The sequence below is a fragment of the Python bivittatus genome, unplaced genomic scaffold, assembly GCF_059951505.1.
Source record: "Python bivittatus isolate LINGU-HERP-01145 unplaced genomic scaffold, Pbiv_v1 ctg000120_np1212, whole genome shotgun sequence".
Taxonomy (NCBI): Eukaryota; Metazoa; Chordata; class Lepidosauria; order Squamata; family Pythonidae; genus Python; species Python bivittatus.
Window position 1 is genome coordinate 5029975 of NW_028277037.1, and position 17899 is coordinate 5047873.

General features: G+C 39.0%; 2 protein-coding genes across 18 annotated transcripts in view; both read left to right on the forward strand.

Annotated features, from left to right (window-relative positions):
• Positions 1-11499, forward strand: part of PPFIBP1 (PPFIB scaffold protein 1) — a 120678-nt gene extending 109179 nt beyond the window's left edge. For all 17 annotated transcript variants that reach the window (XM_088134882.1, XM_088134881.1, XM_088134883.1 and 14 more), the window contains 6 exons: positions 566-688; positions 2819-2944; positions 3132-3320; positions 3804-3983; positions 5181-5246; positions 9137-11499. In XM_088134882.1, coding sequence (XP_087991008.1) covers positions 566-688; positions 2819-2944; positions 3132-3320; positions 3804-3983; positions 5181-5246; positions 9137-9223 — 771 coding nt within the window. In that variant the 3' untranslated portion in view covers positions 9224-11499. The remainder of the gene's footprint in view (positions 1-565; positions 689-2818; positions 2945-3131; positions 3321-3803; positions 3984-5180; positions 5247-9136) is intronic.
• Positions 11500-11647: 148 nt separating this feature from the next.
• On the forward strand, positions 11648-14058 carry REP15 (RAB15 effector protein). The gene has a single exon (XM_007433474.4). It carries the CDS (start codon positions 13054-13056, stop codon positions 13768-13770), a length of 717 nt encoding a protein of 238 aa, XP_007433536.1. The 5' UTR covers positions 11648-13053; the 3' UTR covers positions 13771-14058.
• Positions 14059-17899: the final 3841 nt, after the last annotated feature.

A 17899-nucleotide genomic window follows, 5' to 3' on the forward strand; every position in this document is an offset into this window, starting at 1 on the left:
CGCAGAGTTCTCGGTTTGTCTTAAAATATTTCTGCACGATTTTTTACATTTCACATTTGGAAGTGTAATGCCAGTTTTAAACTTTTTCAAGCTCAGAGAACCCCAAGGACACTGTTTATCCATTCTTGGTTACATTTTTATTTACCCTTTCACACCTCACTAGTTTTGCGTTAGGTTTTGCTTCAGCAACTGTCAGTTCCCTTTGTTTTCCCCAGATGTCCTAATATCTATATTGTTGATATAAATAATAATTTCAAGTCTGTAGCACATAAGGATGCCTAAATCTTTTTAAAATCAAATTGCAAGTGCATATACTACGTTCTTTGATAGTTTTCTTGACCAAACCTTTTTGCTGTCAAGGATTGAAGCTGATGGAACATACCCCCAATTTTTATGACAATAGACTAGATTTTATGCAATTTGAATCCTTCCGTGTGTTCTGGATGATCAGTCTAAGTCAATGTGGTTAATGCTATACCAGATTAATGCAACTATGCTCTCTGATATCTGACTCTGGTTTTTTTTGCTGTTGTTGTTGGCTTGTTCTTGACATCCACCTATACAGGATGACCTGTTATCTTTGAAAGTCGTGAGTGTTCTCCACCATCTTAGCATCAAACGTGCCATTCAGGTCCTCAGAATAAACAACTTTGAACCCAATTGTCTACGGAGGAGACCATCTGATGAGGTAGCCGCTGCTAATATTCAAATCTGATATTTATTCATGATCATAATTCATTATAATGAATGTTTTGGCAGGCAATAGTAATGTATTTTCTTCCCTAGAATATGTTGTTAAACCATGGGCACCATAAAGGTCCTTCCTTTATTTACCATTTATCTGTCACTGAATTTTATCTCTGAATGGACTCATTTCCTTGTTTGATTTTAAATTGTTCAAACTGGGCTAGCTCTTCTGAACAAATACATGTCTCCATCATAAGATGTCCCATTTTATGTTTCTCTTTTAACATTGACCTCTTCACCCCAATATTTGTACTCCGGTATTTCTGTGATAGTTTGAATGTAAGAATCAGTTTCTCAGGATAAAGCCATTTTTAGATTATTTGCATTTGTGGTGACGGTGGGAAATAGAAAATAGGGTTGGACTCAGCAGTCGAGAATCCCTGCTTATGGACATCTAGTGTATCGTGATCCCTGTCCTGGAAATTTTGTCTTCTTCATGATGTCTAGTTTTCTTCTCCCCCTCTCTCTCAATTCATTGATCATTTTAAAAAATGAATTTCTCCAGTGATAATTATTGAATAACTGAATATTAGAATGAGAAAGATCTTAGAAATCAGTCTCCTGCTCACTGAAGCGTCCCTCTATTCATTCCTTACCTAACATCTCTAGAAAAAGTGAGCCCCCACATCTTGAGGCAGAAGTTCTCTGTTGATAGCCACATCTCAAGATTAATATCTTTCTCTTAATATTTCTGTTTCCTTTTTAAAAACTTGTTAGTTCTAGTCCTGCCCTTTTTTCTATTATCAGAAAGATAATTATGAAAGTGCATTGTTGCCCTTAGTTAAAAATGGAGGAGGTAAAGGTGTGAACATTTAAAAATCATAAATCTCTCATTTTACATAATTAATATTTTGTTAAAGGACCTCAGTATTAAACTAGTGTGGTGATAGACATCTCTGAAAGTTGAATGAACAAGCAAATATTGTAGTTTCAAGTTAATCTTGGATAAATTTAGTAAATATATTATTCCACTTTATAGCCATCCAAAACAACATTTGGAAAATATGTAATCAGCTGTAATTGAGTATCATCCCTTGAATGTATTAGGTTTACAGTGATATGGTATCATGAATATGCATAGGACATTTGAACCAAGTTACATGATTAACAGTGTGATAAATGAGTTTGAAGAATATCATTGCTGGATTTTGAATTACAGATGAAGAAAGAAATGGTGAACAGATACTTCAGCCCCTTTATTTAACTTACTTAATTTGCATTTGCCTGTTTTGTTTGTGTTGTTTCAAATTTGAAGTAGAATATTTTAACAATAGATCAAGTAAGGGTTAACGAGGAAGTTTGGCTCTGAATGGGTGTGTTTTGGAGGCTGAAAAGTCACTGATAGTATGAAAGTTGAATTCATGGTGTAACTGAAGATTGATGTTACAGAATATAAGCAGAAAGAATATATACTTTATTTGTAGAGGTTCTCTTTCTGGATAAAACCATAGATAGTGCCATCATGAACAAAACTTTCAGTCTATGTGAATTGAGGGATAAGTTCTTGGATTGAAAGGTAGTCCTCTCATCGCTGTCATCTGCCCATTGTATGTCTGTCTGTTCTTGCTCTTTCTGTCTTGGAGTTGCTTGGAAGAAGAAGGAGGCCATGTGCCACAAAGAAGCCAGTGGAGCCTCGCACTCAGATTGACTAAGCAAGATCTGATGTGACTCAACAAAAAGAAAGGGAGCAAATGCTGATAACCTTTGCACAGATGACCTAACCCTTAAAAAATGTACTTTCTGCAAAAAAGCTCAACAGCCATTTTGCACGTGCATAAACTAACATGAAGCAAGGCTGAAACAGTAGATATATGGAAACCTTTACAGTTCTACTGAGGTTTAGTTTCTAGTGATAAATCATGGATATATAGAAAACCTTAGATAAGAAGACAATGGATTAAGAGGATCACCTGTAGCACATTGATATTGCCTATTGTGGATGTTCCCTCTCCAAAATTGCCATCTGCCAGGAGTCTTATGGAACTTGGCATAATATAAGCAGAATGAGTGAATGAATGAATGAGTGAATGAATTCATAAATGTTTTAACTGAATGTGTTTTTGATTGTCAGAATAACATCACACCATCAGAAGTTTCCCAGTGGACTAATCATCGGGTGATGGAATGGTTGCGTTCTGTTGATCTTGCAGAATATGCTCCTAATTTAAGAGGAAGTGGTGTTCATGGTGGCCTAATGGTAATTATTCAATTTTTATATATTTTTATTAGTTGATGACTTGGATTTTATTTAGTTAGTGGATGGAATCTTCTAGAAGTCTTAGGATTTCCATCCTGAGTATTTTGTAAATAGACTGGCGTTTGTTGATGAGGAGTTACTTGATTTTCAGATAAACAAGTTTTGAAATCTCATTTTTGCTGTACAGGTTTTGGAACCTCGTTTTAACGTAGAGACCATGGCACAGCTGCTTAACATCCCACCAAATAAGACGCTGCTGAGACGGCACTTGGCAACCCACTTTAATTTGCTGATTGGAAGTGAAGCTCAACAAGAAAAACGTGAGGCCATGGAGTCTCCTGATTATGCCCTTCTAACAGCTACTGCCAAAGTGAAGGTACTGGAAGAAACTTGTTTTCTAGTTTATCTCAGTTTGGTGATCAGGGCTAAAATGTAAATTAATGTTAAGGTGTTCCATAGCATGCAGGAATGCAAGGGTGATGCCTATCCAGAATTCCTTAATACAATTGTGGTTCCCTCCCACCCCTGGGTTCACATGATTGCCCTTGGGACACAATCCCAGAAAAAGCTGCTGTTCCAATAGATTCTTTCTAGAAGCAAGTCCCAAAGGCTGTGTGGCTTTAAATATATATCTCATATCATGATGCATTTGTGCTACAATTGTGGGCCAGTTCTGTTACCTTTCCTAAGCTGCTACAAATCATCTTCAGTAAAATTAAAAACCACTGCATCTTACAGACTTTCATGTTTTGATATTTTGTATTTGTCTATTAGAATATAATAGAACGTATGCTTTGCAAAAATACATTCCCCAGTTGGTGACAATTACTGAAGATTTTGCTTGGCCTTTGTCTTTCAGCCAAAGAAACTTGTTTTTAGTAACTTTGGAAATTTAAGGAAGAAGAAGCAGGAAGATGGGGAAGAGTACGTGTGCCCAATGGATTTGGGTCAAGTGGCAGGAGTTGGATCCAAGAAAGGGTTTAAGCCGGGTTTAGATATCAGAGTGTATGATGATGATGATCTGGACAGATTGGAACAGGTATCAGTCATTATATTTCAAACACCATTTAGGGTTAAGTTGAAAACAATGATTATGTGTTTGCATTGATGGGCTGTCTATCGCTCTCCGTCTGTCTTGCCTCTTGTTAATCTAGTGTTGCTCAGTTTCCATTTGCGTGCCATGTCCCAGTAATATAGAATGTGATCAACTTCCATAGCCACAATTTCAGACTTCCCAGCAGTCACAGATACTGACTGAACCAAGAAGCCTTATGGCACATTTATAGCCTACATTTCGTCTGAGGATTATCAAGACCTCAGGGTGATGTTTTTGAAGTTACCCCATTGTGTCCATCCAACAATCTTGTGCAAGATTGGCTTGGTTCAACACTGTGTGAAGTCATCACATTTACTATCATGTTGTATGATTCCCATCAACGAGATTTGTAAACCATAAGTTATAGATTGGTGCAATGTGTGAATCCAAGTATTGTGGCTTATTTGACAGCAGTTGCGTGTTATATGCTAACACTGAATGATCCAGTGAGCTTTGTGATAGAGCAGGAATCTGATTCCATATCTCTTGCATGCATGTTTTTAGTTCTTTACATGAATCTTTATATTAATTCATATGAGAATTTATGGTCAACTCATATGATGGCTATATCCCTTATTGGTATTGCTGTTTGATTTGCTTGATCTCTTAATACGTTCATGCTACAAGCATCCATATCTAACCATGATGACATCAAAACAATGAAATACACATTTGGGCATCATGGTGCACACTCTACCCTTTTGGACTTTGTAGCAACTTTGTGTGCAAGTATGTGAGAGTTGCATCATGCTTCATATTTAATCATTTGCCCCTCCTTGCCCCTCCTGCAGTAGATGCCTATGGCTCACGCTGCTATTCTTCCAGCTCAGTTCTCTCTGGGTTTTTAATTTGTCATCTGAGCTGAGGGAACAGTCCATAAGGAAAGTGCTAGAAGGTTTAGGTTACTTTTTATGTATAGGCAGTGGCTGTGATATTGGATGATAGGACCAAGTAACTCATCAGTCTAATGCTTGAAAAGCTGCTTCAGTCCATGGGTTTTGTATAGCCTCCCAGTCTTACTCAAGCACTGCCTAAAACCTCAAGAATATATGTTTCCAATTTAGCATTTACATTGGTTAATACAGTTATATAATACAGGATTTGTATGAATATTACAACATTATTCTTTCTTCCTTGTAGATGGAAGATTCTGAAGGGACCGTGAGGCAAATTGGGGCATTTTCTGAAGGCATCAACAACTTGACTGTAAGTCATTAAGGCACTGTATAATTGATACGCTTCACTCCTCCTCCTGGCTTAAGAACTATCTAGAACATCTTAATAATTAGATTTTGAGTAAAGATACTGAGCTGATAGCACAGAGTTAGTTCAAGATTGGTTGATGAGCAAGATGCAGACCCACCAGTTAGCATGGAATCCAGTGGAGTCCAGGTGGCTTGCATATTTGTGACCAGGTGGAATTGCATCTGTTAGTTGCAATCGGTAAAGTGCATCTTTCAATTGTATCTGTCACTTGCATCTATCAGTTGCAGACTGCAATTGGAACTCTCAATTGTCAGTTGTATCTGTCAGCCTCTCCCTGTGATATGCTGCTATTCTGCACCCTGAATCTCCATATAGTGACATCATAGCCACTGGAGTTGGACCTTGAAGCGGTTTGAAGCCAAAACATTGTAAAGTGACCATGGATTCCAGAAACTGAGGAAGACAAAGTATCTGTGCAAAAGACTCCAAAACAGTTTTCACTATTGTAATTATCAACACCTCTAATGCAAAAGCATGAATAATGCAAATGATTTATTTAGCAGTTACTGTATACTCGTGAAAAGAAGATGAAGCTTCCCATTATTTGGGAATAGGAGGGGGAGCAAGCCATTTTACATTCACAGGAAAGACAGTGCTGTTGTAAGTGAACAGATGAGCAGGAGGTGAAAATAATGAAAACTAGCATCTCAAATGGAAGCAGGTGTTTTGCCACAGAGAAATGTGGGCAGGAAGTTCATGGATTCAAAAGCAATAAGCATACAAATGAAATAAAAGCTGAAAGTGTGGATTAAGCAAAGCATAACAAAAGAATAATTACAAAGTATAAGAAAGGAAATATCCATGGACAAGAAAATAAAACAAGATATGGCAACATTCAATAGAGGTGTGTAAATACAGGACCAAATCTCAGGATTGATAGCTAGGAGCCTCTCATCCTCATCGAAGATAGCTACAGATGTTCCCCAGATTATTTTGACTAGCAAATAACAACTTTCCCAAGTAGATCTATACAGAGGCTCCAAACACTTAAGGTGCTTATCAACCTGTATATTTTTACAAAATATAGGGAGGTGTAAATAGCACCACATCTGGAGATGGTTTGGTGATACACTTTGGATGAAACCCAAACATTTGAATAATTGTAAAGGACATTTCAACTAAGATGTCTTCTGTCCTGTGTTCTCCTGGTGTTGGATTAGGGAATATGTGTTAAGATAAACTTCTCTATTTGTATCAAGTTGTCAGTTTTCTGAAAGCTTATGTAATATTCTGTTGCAATTACTCGTCCTCCTAATTATGTACATTTATTGTTTGTACAAGTAGTTATCAAACATTTGTGCAAGATGGTACCTGCTCATCCATTCTCACCTTGTTACCTTATGTGGTCTTGGCAAAGCACTTCTAAAGGAAAGAGATAATATTCTTGAACTAAATGGTGTGAGAAAAGAATTAAGAGGAATTAAAGTTATAGAGGCTTGTGAACATTTGGGAAAACTAAAGCATTAACTAGCCATACTGTGCACCATCATTAGAAGAAAAGCCATTTTATAAGGAAACCATGGGGGAAGAATAAGGCATATCTCCTTATTGTTACAATCATCTTCTGTAGTATTACTACAGCAGGAGAGAGGGAAAGCCATTGCTGATGCTTTAAGGGAATAGTGAGAAGCTTGCTAGCTCTCCATCTTTTTGTCACCCTCCAACCTAGAGAGTGATTGTCTGCAATTGAGATCTTTCTTGAAGCTCTTCCTGTGAAGAAGGGCTCTGGAAAATTAAGTTTCTCAATTGGTGGAGAATCTCCATGGAGACAGAAATCTTTGTAGAAGACATTTAACCTTCTTCTCATGGAGGCGAAGAAGAATAGAATGGACCTAGCATGCTGAATAATGAGTAGAAATCTTAAGGTATACATGATGAAGAAGTACTATTTACGGAATAAGTACGCATAGGTTGATACCTACAGATCTATGCTTGGTGGGATTTACTACAGAACAGGCATTCATAAGTTTCCTTCTGCTAGCAACTCTAGCAGAAATGTTTGTACTGATTTTATTTTTTGTGAACAGAAGGAAGAAACAGCTCAATCCCCATCTTCCCCCATTTCCACCCTAGCTTACATTGATTAAGTTGGGCTAAACAAACCTGTACCTGGTGACCACTGTCTAAAGCAGTGTTGTCCAAACTTGGCCACTTTAAGATGAGTGGCTTCAACTCCCAGAATTCGCCAGCCAGCCATGCTGGCTGGGGAATTCTGGCAGTTGAAGTCCACTCATCTTAAAGTGGCCAAGTTTGGACAACACTGATCTAAAGTCTTTCCAAGCAAGCTTCTCGTAGTTTTCTTTAGTAAGATTGACTGGAATTTCAAGAATTTCAGCAACTGAACTATTTCTAGTTTGGAACTGATATATTCCCTGCCTTCCTGTGATTCTTTGGGGAGGTGAGTCTTTTCACCAATAATGGAAAAGCTTGCAGCTGGCTGTTTACATTAGCAGTTTCATGAATCTCTATCAGCCATTTTCCTAAGCATATCAGCAGCTAATGCATATTTACCAGGAGGAAAAAATAACTCAGTGGGATTTACTGCAGAGTAAGCATGAATAATTTTATGCTTGCTGGGACCAGATTTCTACAGTCTGTTTTTCTGTATGAGACCCTGTCTGTGAGGGAATGGCTTGTGTGTGTATAATTAGTTTTCCAACAGGATGCCTTATTTTATAGGCAATTAATTTGAAGCAGTAATAGTTAATGAGGTTAAATAAATTGAACTTTTCATCCAGACCCTGTCTTTTGAGGGAGTGAGGCCTGATGGGTTTCCGTGGGAGTTGGCAACTGTAGTTCACAAGGAAAACAGCTGGTGGTGCCCAGGATTTTTTTTTGGGGGGGGGGGCATTTTTCTTTTTTCCCTGCCAAATCTTGTGTGTTTGTGTGACTAAGTGCAAGAGAGAAAGAATGAGATCTTAAATTCAGGGACTTCTTCATTTAGAGTTACTTCAGCAGATGTATGTTGGCAGAAGTTCAGTGCTAGATAATAGCATTACAATTTTCAGTATAATTCTGTGAACTTTTCTACATTATCTGAATATTGTAGTGCCCAAAAGTTATCCCCATGTAATACCACATTAATTCTGATGACTCCTTTGCTTATATTTTTAATTGGAGAGAACTCAGCAGTCTCTTTTGCAGAGTAAAAGTCAAGGCTGAAGGAAGTTGATGGTTAACCATCTGTTCTCTGGGCAGCATCTGTAGAGACTCTGTCTCTCGTTGAATAATGAGACCACCACTGAATCCAGCTGTTATTTCGAGGCCTTGTCCTAAGGTTGGGTAAATAACACATTTGTAGATATTTTCTACAATTTGATAGCCTTGCACATAAAAATCCTGGGCCGGTGGTTCTTGGAGACCACATATGGTTTGGGACAGATACCAGCACCTTCATGAAGTTGTCCCACATGTAATCCAATCACTATTTCATTTTGTCTGTTTAATCAGTACTTGGATTGTTCATTAACACCTTATGCACATCTTGCTTTTCACATCATTGTCACCTGAAATTGTTTAATTGCATAAAATGGACCACGCAAAAGAAGAGGTAGGAACTTAATGCCTTCTACTTAAAGAGCTTTTGCTGTATTTCTCCAGTATGCCTGACAAAAATGAAGCTGCCCTAATTTGAGTCAAACTCTTGATCCTTGAGTGCCAATAGTTTGATAGCAAGTACATTATGTAAGATTTTCTGCGGGAGTCTTCACACTTGTCCATTGATGCGGAATTACAAACTCAGCATATTCCTTATAATACTGGGAATGTGGCAGCGTTGTGTCTGATCTTTGCCGGAGTGCAATTAATTCTTCCACTTCTTCTATTTCCAGCACATGTTAAAAGAAGATGAAATGTTCAAAGACTTTGCCACCCGTTCTCCCAGTGCCAGTATAACAGATGAGGATTCAAATGTGTGACGGGGTCAGTGAGGGACACCTGTCCTACTTGGAGTTCCACTGCTGTATGTGATGGACACCACACATCGTGTGAAGTCACTTTTGCTTCTGTTTGTAAGAAGTGATGGGGGAGTGGGGTGAGATAATAAGAGGTGTCTAATCTAAGTTCTGGAAAATTGTTAGGATGGGAAGAAAGAGCCTCATAACCTTTTTTTCCCTCTAGTGTAGCAACTTGTGACATCATGTTTAATAAGACTCTACAGCATAACATTTTAAGCATGTAGATTGTGCCATAATGCACTTTTGTAATTTTCTTTTTCTTCAAGTAATACAAAAAAGGGGAAAAAATTAAATTGCAGACTTCTGGCATTAGCATCCATTGTAGATATTTCTGCAGAAAAAATAAATACCGGTTTTCCTCGAACTGGTCCAAAATACCAATCAGCCAGATAACCTCTCACGTTGAAATTCCTGCATGACTTCTTTTTTCAATATGGCTTTTATGAAAAAGAAAAATGTATTGAGTACATAAGTTTTATACTGTGATGTAAGGTGATAACTTAAAACATAAAACGGAGCTGGATAGCAGAGAAGTCAGACTCACCTTCGAAATTGCTTGCATTGCCCCCGCCAACTCCCCTCTTCCAAATGGGCTCTGCTTTCTGACATTAGGAATGAAATGGCTGAAAATTACAATGGCCCTGCGATGTGAAAACTGTCCCTTTCCCATTTATAAAATACGTTTTTCGTAACATTTTAAACTTCAGTTGTTGCAGCTGAAAATCTGGAGACTGAGAAACAACACATAACTTTGGAAGGGAAGCCATTTTTTCTTCTTCTCAAATTCTGCATCGCAAGCCTTTATCTTTAATGAAGAGGAATATTAGCCAATCCATGTTATTTTACAGTATTAAATTCAAATATGAAATCTTGCCTTTGAACTACAGTTTATGATAACGTAACATAATGATGTTTATACTTGTTTTTTTAAAAAATAAAGCATGTATTTTTTACTATTTTTTTTAAACAATCTGACTTGTAAAATTCAGATTCGCCATTGAAAAAATTGGCCAGACTCTTTTCCTGTTCCAATACTACCCTGAAATACTTAATTTACTTTTGCATAAAGTGACGGTGATGCAAACATTTGGAATTTACTGTTTGAATGATTTGCTCGTGCTATGGAGAGGTGTTGACCTCAACTTTGGAATTGCTAATCCAAAGATTTTTTGCAAGAATAGCTAGTTAGATTTTTGGCATGTACTCAGGTACTCATATTAGTGGTTGCCAGTTTATTCATTCAATTGAATCTCATTCATTCAGTTCTCGGGAATGTACCATTTTAGATTGCATCTAGATAAAGGCTTATCTTAATGTTTCACCTCATCAGATCTTTTTGTCTTGTGAAACTTAATTTTTCAAGTAGTCGTTGCCTTGCCTTTTATGTTGACGGGCTAACTTGTTTTGTCGTGAAACAGGGAACATGTGGTTGAAATGGAATTTTCTGCTGTGCAATTTATTTGCACACGCAGGTTGGTGCTGATCTAAGAATGTTTTGCTACATACACATTTATTTACAGTCAGAACCATGATCAAAATTCATGGCGTTGATGTTCTAAAAAATAATCTGTTTCTACATCTTTAAAGTGTTGAAAAGCTTTCTCTATCCAGTGTATGCAAGCATGGGCTATTGACCCTTAATAATTCTCTACATTTATTCCTAACCATTTGTTTCATTGGGTGGCTGAGCTTGTTCAAATGAAGGCAGACAGCCTTTGTAAATAAATATAATTTATGAATTAAGGAGTTCACTTCGTTAGTTAAAAGCAAAACGCCGCCCTTACCAGCAGCTCACTGAAGCTACTTTGTAAAATGCATCTACTATCCACAGTTGGGTCTTCTGCTCCCTAGAAATAGATTTTGCACTGATTGGGTAAAATACAAGCAGAAAATCAAGATCAGATGCAAAATCACGTTAATCCAAAGATTCAAACCACAGTGGAAACATCTTAAAAAAACTGTTGCGCATTATGAAGAGCATCAGGCATATTAATTTTTAATCCTGATGCATATGGCTGTCTTTTTTCTTTTTTTCCTGGTTAGGAGAATAGTTCTTATTATTACTGTGGGCCTGGGGAGAGTAATATAAGACTCTTAATTAAGCCAAGTGGTTAATATAAATGTAGACAAAATGAAATATCATCATGGTATTTTATTGGGATGTTTGTATACAAAGAGGTCAGCGGAAATATATGTATTGCCGTGTTAAATAAATAAAAACCTACTGAGAAATAAAATGATTCACATTTCTTTCTACAATATAGTTTCTCAAGCGGTTAACACTTGCAGTGTGGTTTGGAGTTATCACCTATTCATTCTGAGTTACCTTGTAGCAGTTACCATGATGTAATTATGATTTGTGTGATGGTTTACAGTTGCCACCTATTCATTCTTTTCATTCGTAATAATTTTCTAGGACTCAGCACTGGCTTGTTAAAAGGGTGCAATCATCTGGAGTTACTGTCTATTCATTGCAAGTTCTTTTCTCGTAGCTACCATCGGCTAGTGTCTCACAAATGTTTTGGAAGTTGTTCCAAGGCTTGACTTTCCACTTTATGCCTTTATGGGCCTGCTTCTGCTCAAACTTGAAGTGCTGCTACTGCTGATTAAATGAGTGTTTCTAATGGAATATCAGCAAAATTGTAAGTGCTGGAACTTAAGAGTTAGATGAGATGTGCTAAGTTGTGCTGTTGAAATGGTAATGTAATAGACTCCAGTGATATCTTTCACCTTGGATACTGTTGTCAACATCATGTAAGCCCCTGAAAATCTAAATGTTATTTATTTACTTAATGACTGACCAGCCTATTAGGTTGATATGCTACTCTATTTCTGAAGACTTGTCCCTGTATTCCCTCCTAAAAAGCCATATTTTCACAGCTCTTCAAAAACATGACCTGGAGAAGTGGCCTGGATATCCGAGAGGTAGGCTGTTCCAAAGGAGGGGTGTCATGGCCAAGGAGGTTCAGCTATGGGTCCCTGCAGATGGCATTCCCTCAGTGGTGGGGCCTTTAATAAACCTCCTTCCCTGATCTCACAACACAGATTCAACCCAGAGAAGGTGATCTCAGAAAGATCCAGGTCCTGAGCCATGTTGGGCTTTAAAGATGAGAGTTCTTCATTCATATCCTTGGTGGCTTGACTTAAGTTCACCAAGACTTGATGTTAATCTATTATCAAGTAAGGTACATATACCTCTAGTTAGTGACTTAGGATTTCTAAAGAACAAGTAAGTTAAGACTGAATCATTGTCACAAACCAGCTAGGTGATAGCATCTGGCTGACCATGGTGGACCTCAAAATGTTAAGCAGGGTTAGGACTTGGGTGAGAAATTACCAGGACACCTGAGGTAGCAGGGATTGAATATTGAATATTGAAAAGTTCAAAACTTGGTAGAAGACAGCGGCAAACCACTTCTGTATAGTGGCCAGAAAGCTGCTCTAACGTGCTCATGAAGTTGCTAGGAATTGAGCTTGACTTCAGATTTCCTCATGCTTTCTAGTTACGATTTTTAAAGAAAACTGTATGGGAAATGCAAATATTAACAACAAAGGGAGTGGAATGTGCAGCGAACAGAAAGAAAGCTCTGAGATTTTAAAAGCGAAAATGAACAGACCAGTTCAACTAGTTTTTGCACCACACACCCAGCGCTCCTTGTTTGCAGTTCAGAAGCAGTTCAGTTTGCATGGCGGGATGCTGGTCAGAGACAACAGCATCGCGGCCCTGCTTATTCGGACCCTGAATCTTAAGAAAAAGTATCTGAGGACCAATTCCATCTTCGGAAAGGAAAATGGGTCAAAAGATGGCAAAGGAAACAAGCCTTGAGAATAAAGCTGACATCCTGGTGATGTGTGATATATTTAGCCAAGGAGTAGTTCACGCATCCCACAAACTTAAAGAGTACCTGGGATTTGAGGATCCCCAGAGCAAATTCCACCCAGCCACGGATACCCTGAATGAAATCTTTCTGGTCAACTTCATCAGTTTCTGTGTTGAGAAAGGCGTAGAAGAACGCATCACAACCAGCAAAATGACCAGGCAGCAATCCTTGCTTTTGGGGGTCGACTGGATTTGGACTCTGTCTGGAGCAGACAAGAAAATTAAACTTCAGCTTGCTGTTCAGTCTCTGCAGATGACTGATCTCCTCAGCCGAGACCAACCTTTTGAATTCCTGGGCAGCAAGAGCGAGACCGTGCTTGCTAGTGAGCTCTTTTGGAACAAGAGCCGATTTGAAAAGCTGGAAGAATTCTGCGCCTTGGTTGGGCAGGACTGCCTCGGCTTATTCATAATCTATGGGGTTCCAGGAAAGCCCAAAGAGGTCCGAGGCATCGTTTTGGACAGCATTGAAAAGGGAAAAAGGCAAAACCTCTTTTCAGGTGACAATGCTTTGAGACAATTTATTTTGGACACAGACAATTTTCTCCCTACTAAAGAGATGCTGGAATGCTGCCTCTTTAAGAAAAATGGATTGAGGGATGTGGGTAAGGTGTATATTAATTTCCTTTAACATTTCTAATTGCAAATACTAAAGATGGCTATCTCATATTGCTCACAAACTGCTCTCTTCTGAACGTTCCCAGAGATGAGCCGTTGTAGACTTTGCATTGTCTCCAGGATGGTGCACTTCCATAAAATAGACTTTCAACGTATTCCCGTCTTGAACATTCAACTGTTCACAGGACCATGTTTAAAAAAGAAATCTATTCACTATACTGGGCAATAGGAAATATAACTGTTACCAGAATCATGGCATAGAGATGTAAATGTTACCTTAAGGGAATAAATATTCCTGTATGACAGACTCAGTGAGTTATTCTTTCATAATAATTTTTGCTATGGCCAACTTAAGAGGTGTGTCAGAAGAATACAAAATCATGCCTAGCCAGGATGTCCTTGGGAGACATGCAATCAAAGCCACCACCCATTCATTTTACATGCATAGAATGTGCAACGTATGAAAAAAGAGGTAGGGCTTCCATCAGGTGGTCCTGGCCACCATCTTGACTTTTTGATGGCCCTCTGCAGATTCCCCTGATAATATAGAATTTCCCCCCCTTTCTTATCATATTAGAACTCAAGGCCATTTTTGGAAACTAAAAGCAGGAAGATTCAGGACCGAAAGGAGACCACAGTGTTTACCTAAGTTATAGCTGAACCGTAGAATTTGTTGCAGTGACAGCAGACTGCGGATCATTTTCAAAGGTTATAGGAGGGGCAGGGTTTCAGGAGCTTCTAATTTTGATGGCCGTTAACTCCTTCCAGAGTCACAGGCAACAGGGTTTGGGCATTGTTTGCTGGGAAGAGGGCTCTTGCTCTCTTATCCAGACTTTTGAGCTTCCCCGTCACATCCAGTTAGCCACTGTGGGACACAGGATGCTGGACTTAGACAGTACTCTGGGCTGATTTAGCAGGCTATTCTTATCAGTGACTCTACTATGAGTATCTTCCCTGCTAGACTAAGCAAGCAGGTAAAAGTGGGGCTTCAAACTTCTCCGCGAGCTTGAAAAAAGATGCAGCTACTTTAATGAGTATTGTAAAATGTTAATGAGCAGGTTCCTTAAAGTGGCATTTTATTTTTAAGCTTGCACCAAATCCTGGAAAAAAGGGGCTGCTTTAAAGAATAGCAGAGAGGTGCTGCACTTGTACATAGTCACAAAGCACATCTTCCCAATGATTTTGAAGATGCACTGCCCAAATGCCTATGTCTGAGTAACTTCAGTCACTGAAATCTAATTATTTCTGGTCTATTTTTTAATATTTTCTTCAGTAAATGTTTTATAGGGTTTCTAGCCAGTCTTAAGTGGTTCAAAGTATAGATGATTTTTTTCTCTGTCAGAAAATTTGACTTTTATGTTTTCCTCTGATGTGTAGGGAGCTTTGTCATGCAGCTCTATCATGGGGAAATGCACATGATTTTTGTAGATACGGAACTGCAGTTGGAAGAATGAACCACTAGCCAGAGGGCTATACAATCTTTGATAGCCTTCATTTAACAGGCAGCAATTTTTGTAATACGATGTCTCATGCAGGCAAAAATGTGCTTGAAAGTCAGTAATAATATGATGCGATTTTTCACAGCCATATTTGTCCAAATTGAGATTTCACGTATGTTCAGTAACTCAATATGTGCTTTGTTGTGTTCATTCTAGAACTACTTAATATATCTAAAGGGGGGAAATTATTTATTTATTTATTTATTAAATTTCTAGGCCACCCGTCTCCCCCAGAGGGTGACTCTGGGTGGCTTACAATTAAAATCTGAAGCATGGAGGGGAAACTCGTGCAGAGAAAAGTTGATCTATATAGATACATATTTTTTTCCTGGAAATCAAATAGGAACTCATAGAAATTGAGGTGGTTCCAGATTTATCTGCAACTTACAAGAATGCCAAGAGTTAAGCAACAGAACACATTCATGAACTTATATGACACATAATCAAAACAACATGCTGTGATTGATCTTATGGACTAGAAGCAACACAACAGGGAGGTACAAACTGCTCCATTCACTGAATAAGGAATTCTGAGTGGTTGTACCCAGACCAAACTATGTGTTTCATCCAGGCACAGACTGCATGTATATGATCCAGACCCAGAACGTTCTAGGCAGGTGTTCTGCAGTAGGGACAGTGGGAAAAGGAGAAGGTAATTGGAGATGGAACATGACAGCACCTGAAGGGAGATAAGGCAAAATGAAGGTGTTGGAAGATTGGGGGAGAAGCAGGTAGGCTGATGGACATGCATGGAGGTGGGGTGATGGTAGCAGGTATGAGAAAGGAAGAAGTAGGAAGATTGGGGGGGAGATGGGCTTTGTCGGGGAGGTCAAGTGCATCAGACTTGCTCTACTTGCCCCATGAGAACCCTCCAGAATTGTCTTGGCCAGAACCTGGAACCACCCAGATGTTCCGGGTTTCAGTTCTGCAAGACTGCAGCCTGCCCAGAACTTCCAAACCACAATGTATTCCATGCACAGAATGGAACACATACTTTGTTCTGTGCATATTCTTACAAGATAGTATCCAATACACTTACATAGTCTTCTATAATTTTGTGGCTATATAACTTGGAAAGATACAAATTTTGTTATAAGATGCAGACAGCTGCACTACAGATACAGGGTCCTTTGGAGGTGTCCCCCCTTCCCCATTTAATAGTTGAAGATATTTAATAATTGAGGCGCTTAGGAATGCCACTTTGGCAGCAAAGTAATAAAGGTAAGACTCTATTTTTTAAGCATCTCTGGGAAAATTTCTGCTATAGGTTCCTTGCACTAAGAGCCACCAAATATGGAGAGGCCAGCCCTAGGAATTGCTCCCTCTTCAACATCCTGGTTGCTGAACAAAACTGATTGCTGTAACTCAGATCCTGATTCTTTATTTGTGTATTGTGTATTTGTGTATTGCCTGTGCTACTCTGGCGACAGAAATAGCACATGCGTTCCTTGCATGGCGGTATAGCTTAACAGCTATGATTCACACATTCCCTAGAAATGCTATGAGTAAGAGTTGACTTGCTCTCTCAAAACATCTCATCATCTGGGGGCAGGAAAAGAAAAGGAAACAGTTTTCTTGACTTGTTTATGCTGCAATTGTAAGAGAAGGCAGATCATGGATTTTGGTTAGGTAGAATGCTGGAGTCCTTTTTCCTGGTAGGAAAATGTGATTGCAGAAAAGGGTGGCAGGCGCTGCGAACAAATACAAAGGGAATATTCCAAGTGTCGGTGCCAGTTATATATCACACAAAGTCTGATGTGTTTGGGATAGAATTCTTCATCGAGGGCCTTAGAACCAAGCAAGAGTACCGATGAGATACTTTTTAAAAAAGTAAAACACATCTTGTATTTAAAGCAATGTTTCTCAACCTTGGCCACTTGAAGATGTGTGGACTTCAACTCCCAGAATTTCCCAGCCAGCATGGCTGGTTGGGGAATTCTGGGAGTTGAAGTCCACACATCTTCAGTGGCCAAGGTTGAGAAACACTGCTTTAAAGAATACTTACCCTTGATTTGATTCTTGCAGGTTACAAGGTTTTTAAAAAATGCTCTCCTTTCTTCCCTTCCCCTTTGCTGAAAATGACAATATAAACATACTGTGTCATATTTATATTGGTAAGGGTCTCTGAAATGCAAAATGCTTGGGCATTAGACACTTGACTTTACTCACACACTTCTCTAATTTAGCTATCTCCAACCCCCACTGATAGCATCTGTCCTGCTGTGATGGATCCAGCTGCAAGAGATTGCTGTCCCCATCCATTGTGGGGGGAGGGTTCCAGGCAGCCCTTGGTCCTGTTTCCTTGCAGGCAACCTTGTCAACACTGCTGTTCACTACTCTGGGGTGTTGCTTCCCAGTCTGGCCCAGTCTTTGCAGCTGGTGAACTGGGCTAGTTCCAACATCACTCCTCTTGTTCTTGGATGCCCAGGAGGTCCTGATCAGTTGTGGTGTGGTTACCAGAGTCACCTCTGCTCTCTTCTCTTCCGTCGCCCTCAAAATGGAGGCCATGGAGAAGCCCCTGCTTCTTCCAAAAAGGCAGAGTGGGGAACTAAAGGAAGGGACTCCTCTCTGGAAGAGGAGCTTTTAGTAAAAAGCTAAAAATGTCAGCTTCCATTTGGGGGGACCAAGAATGCCAATTTCTGA

Bases quoted from the DNA above. Each gene is read 5' to 3' on its own strand.
- REP15 (XM_007433474.4), top strand. From the start codon at position 13,054: ATGGGTCAAAAGATGGCAAAGGAAACAAGCCTTGAGAATAAAGCTGAC.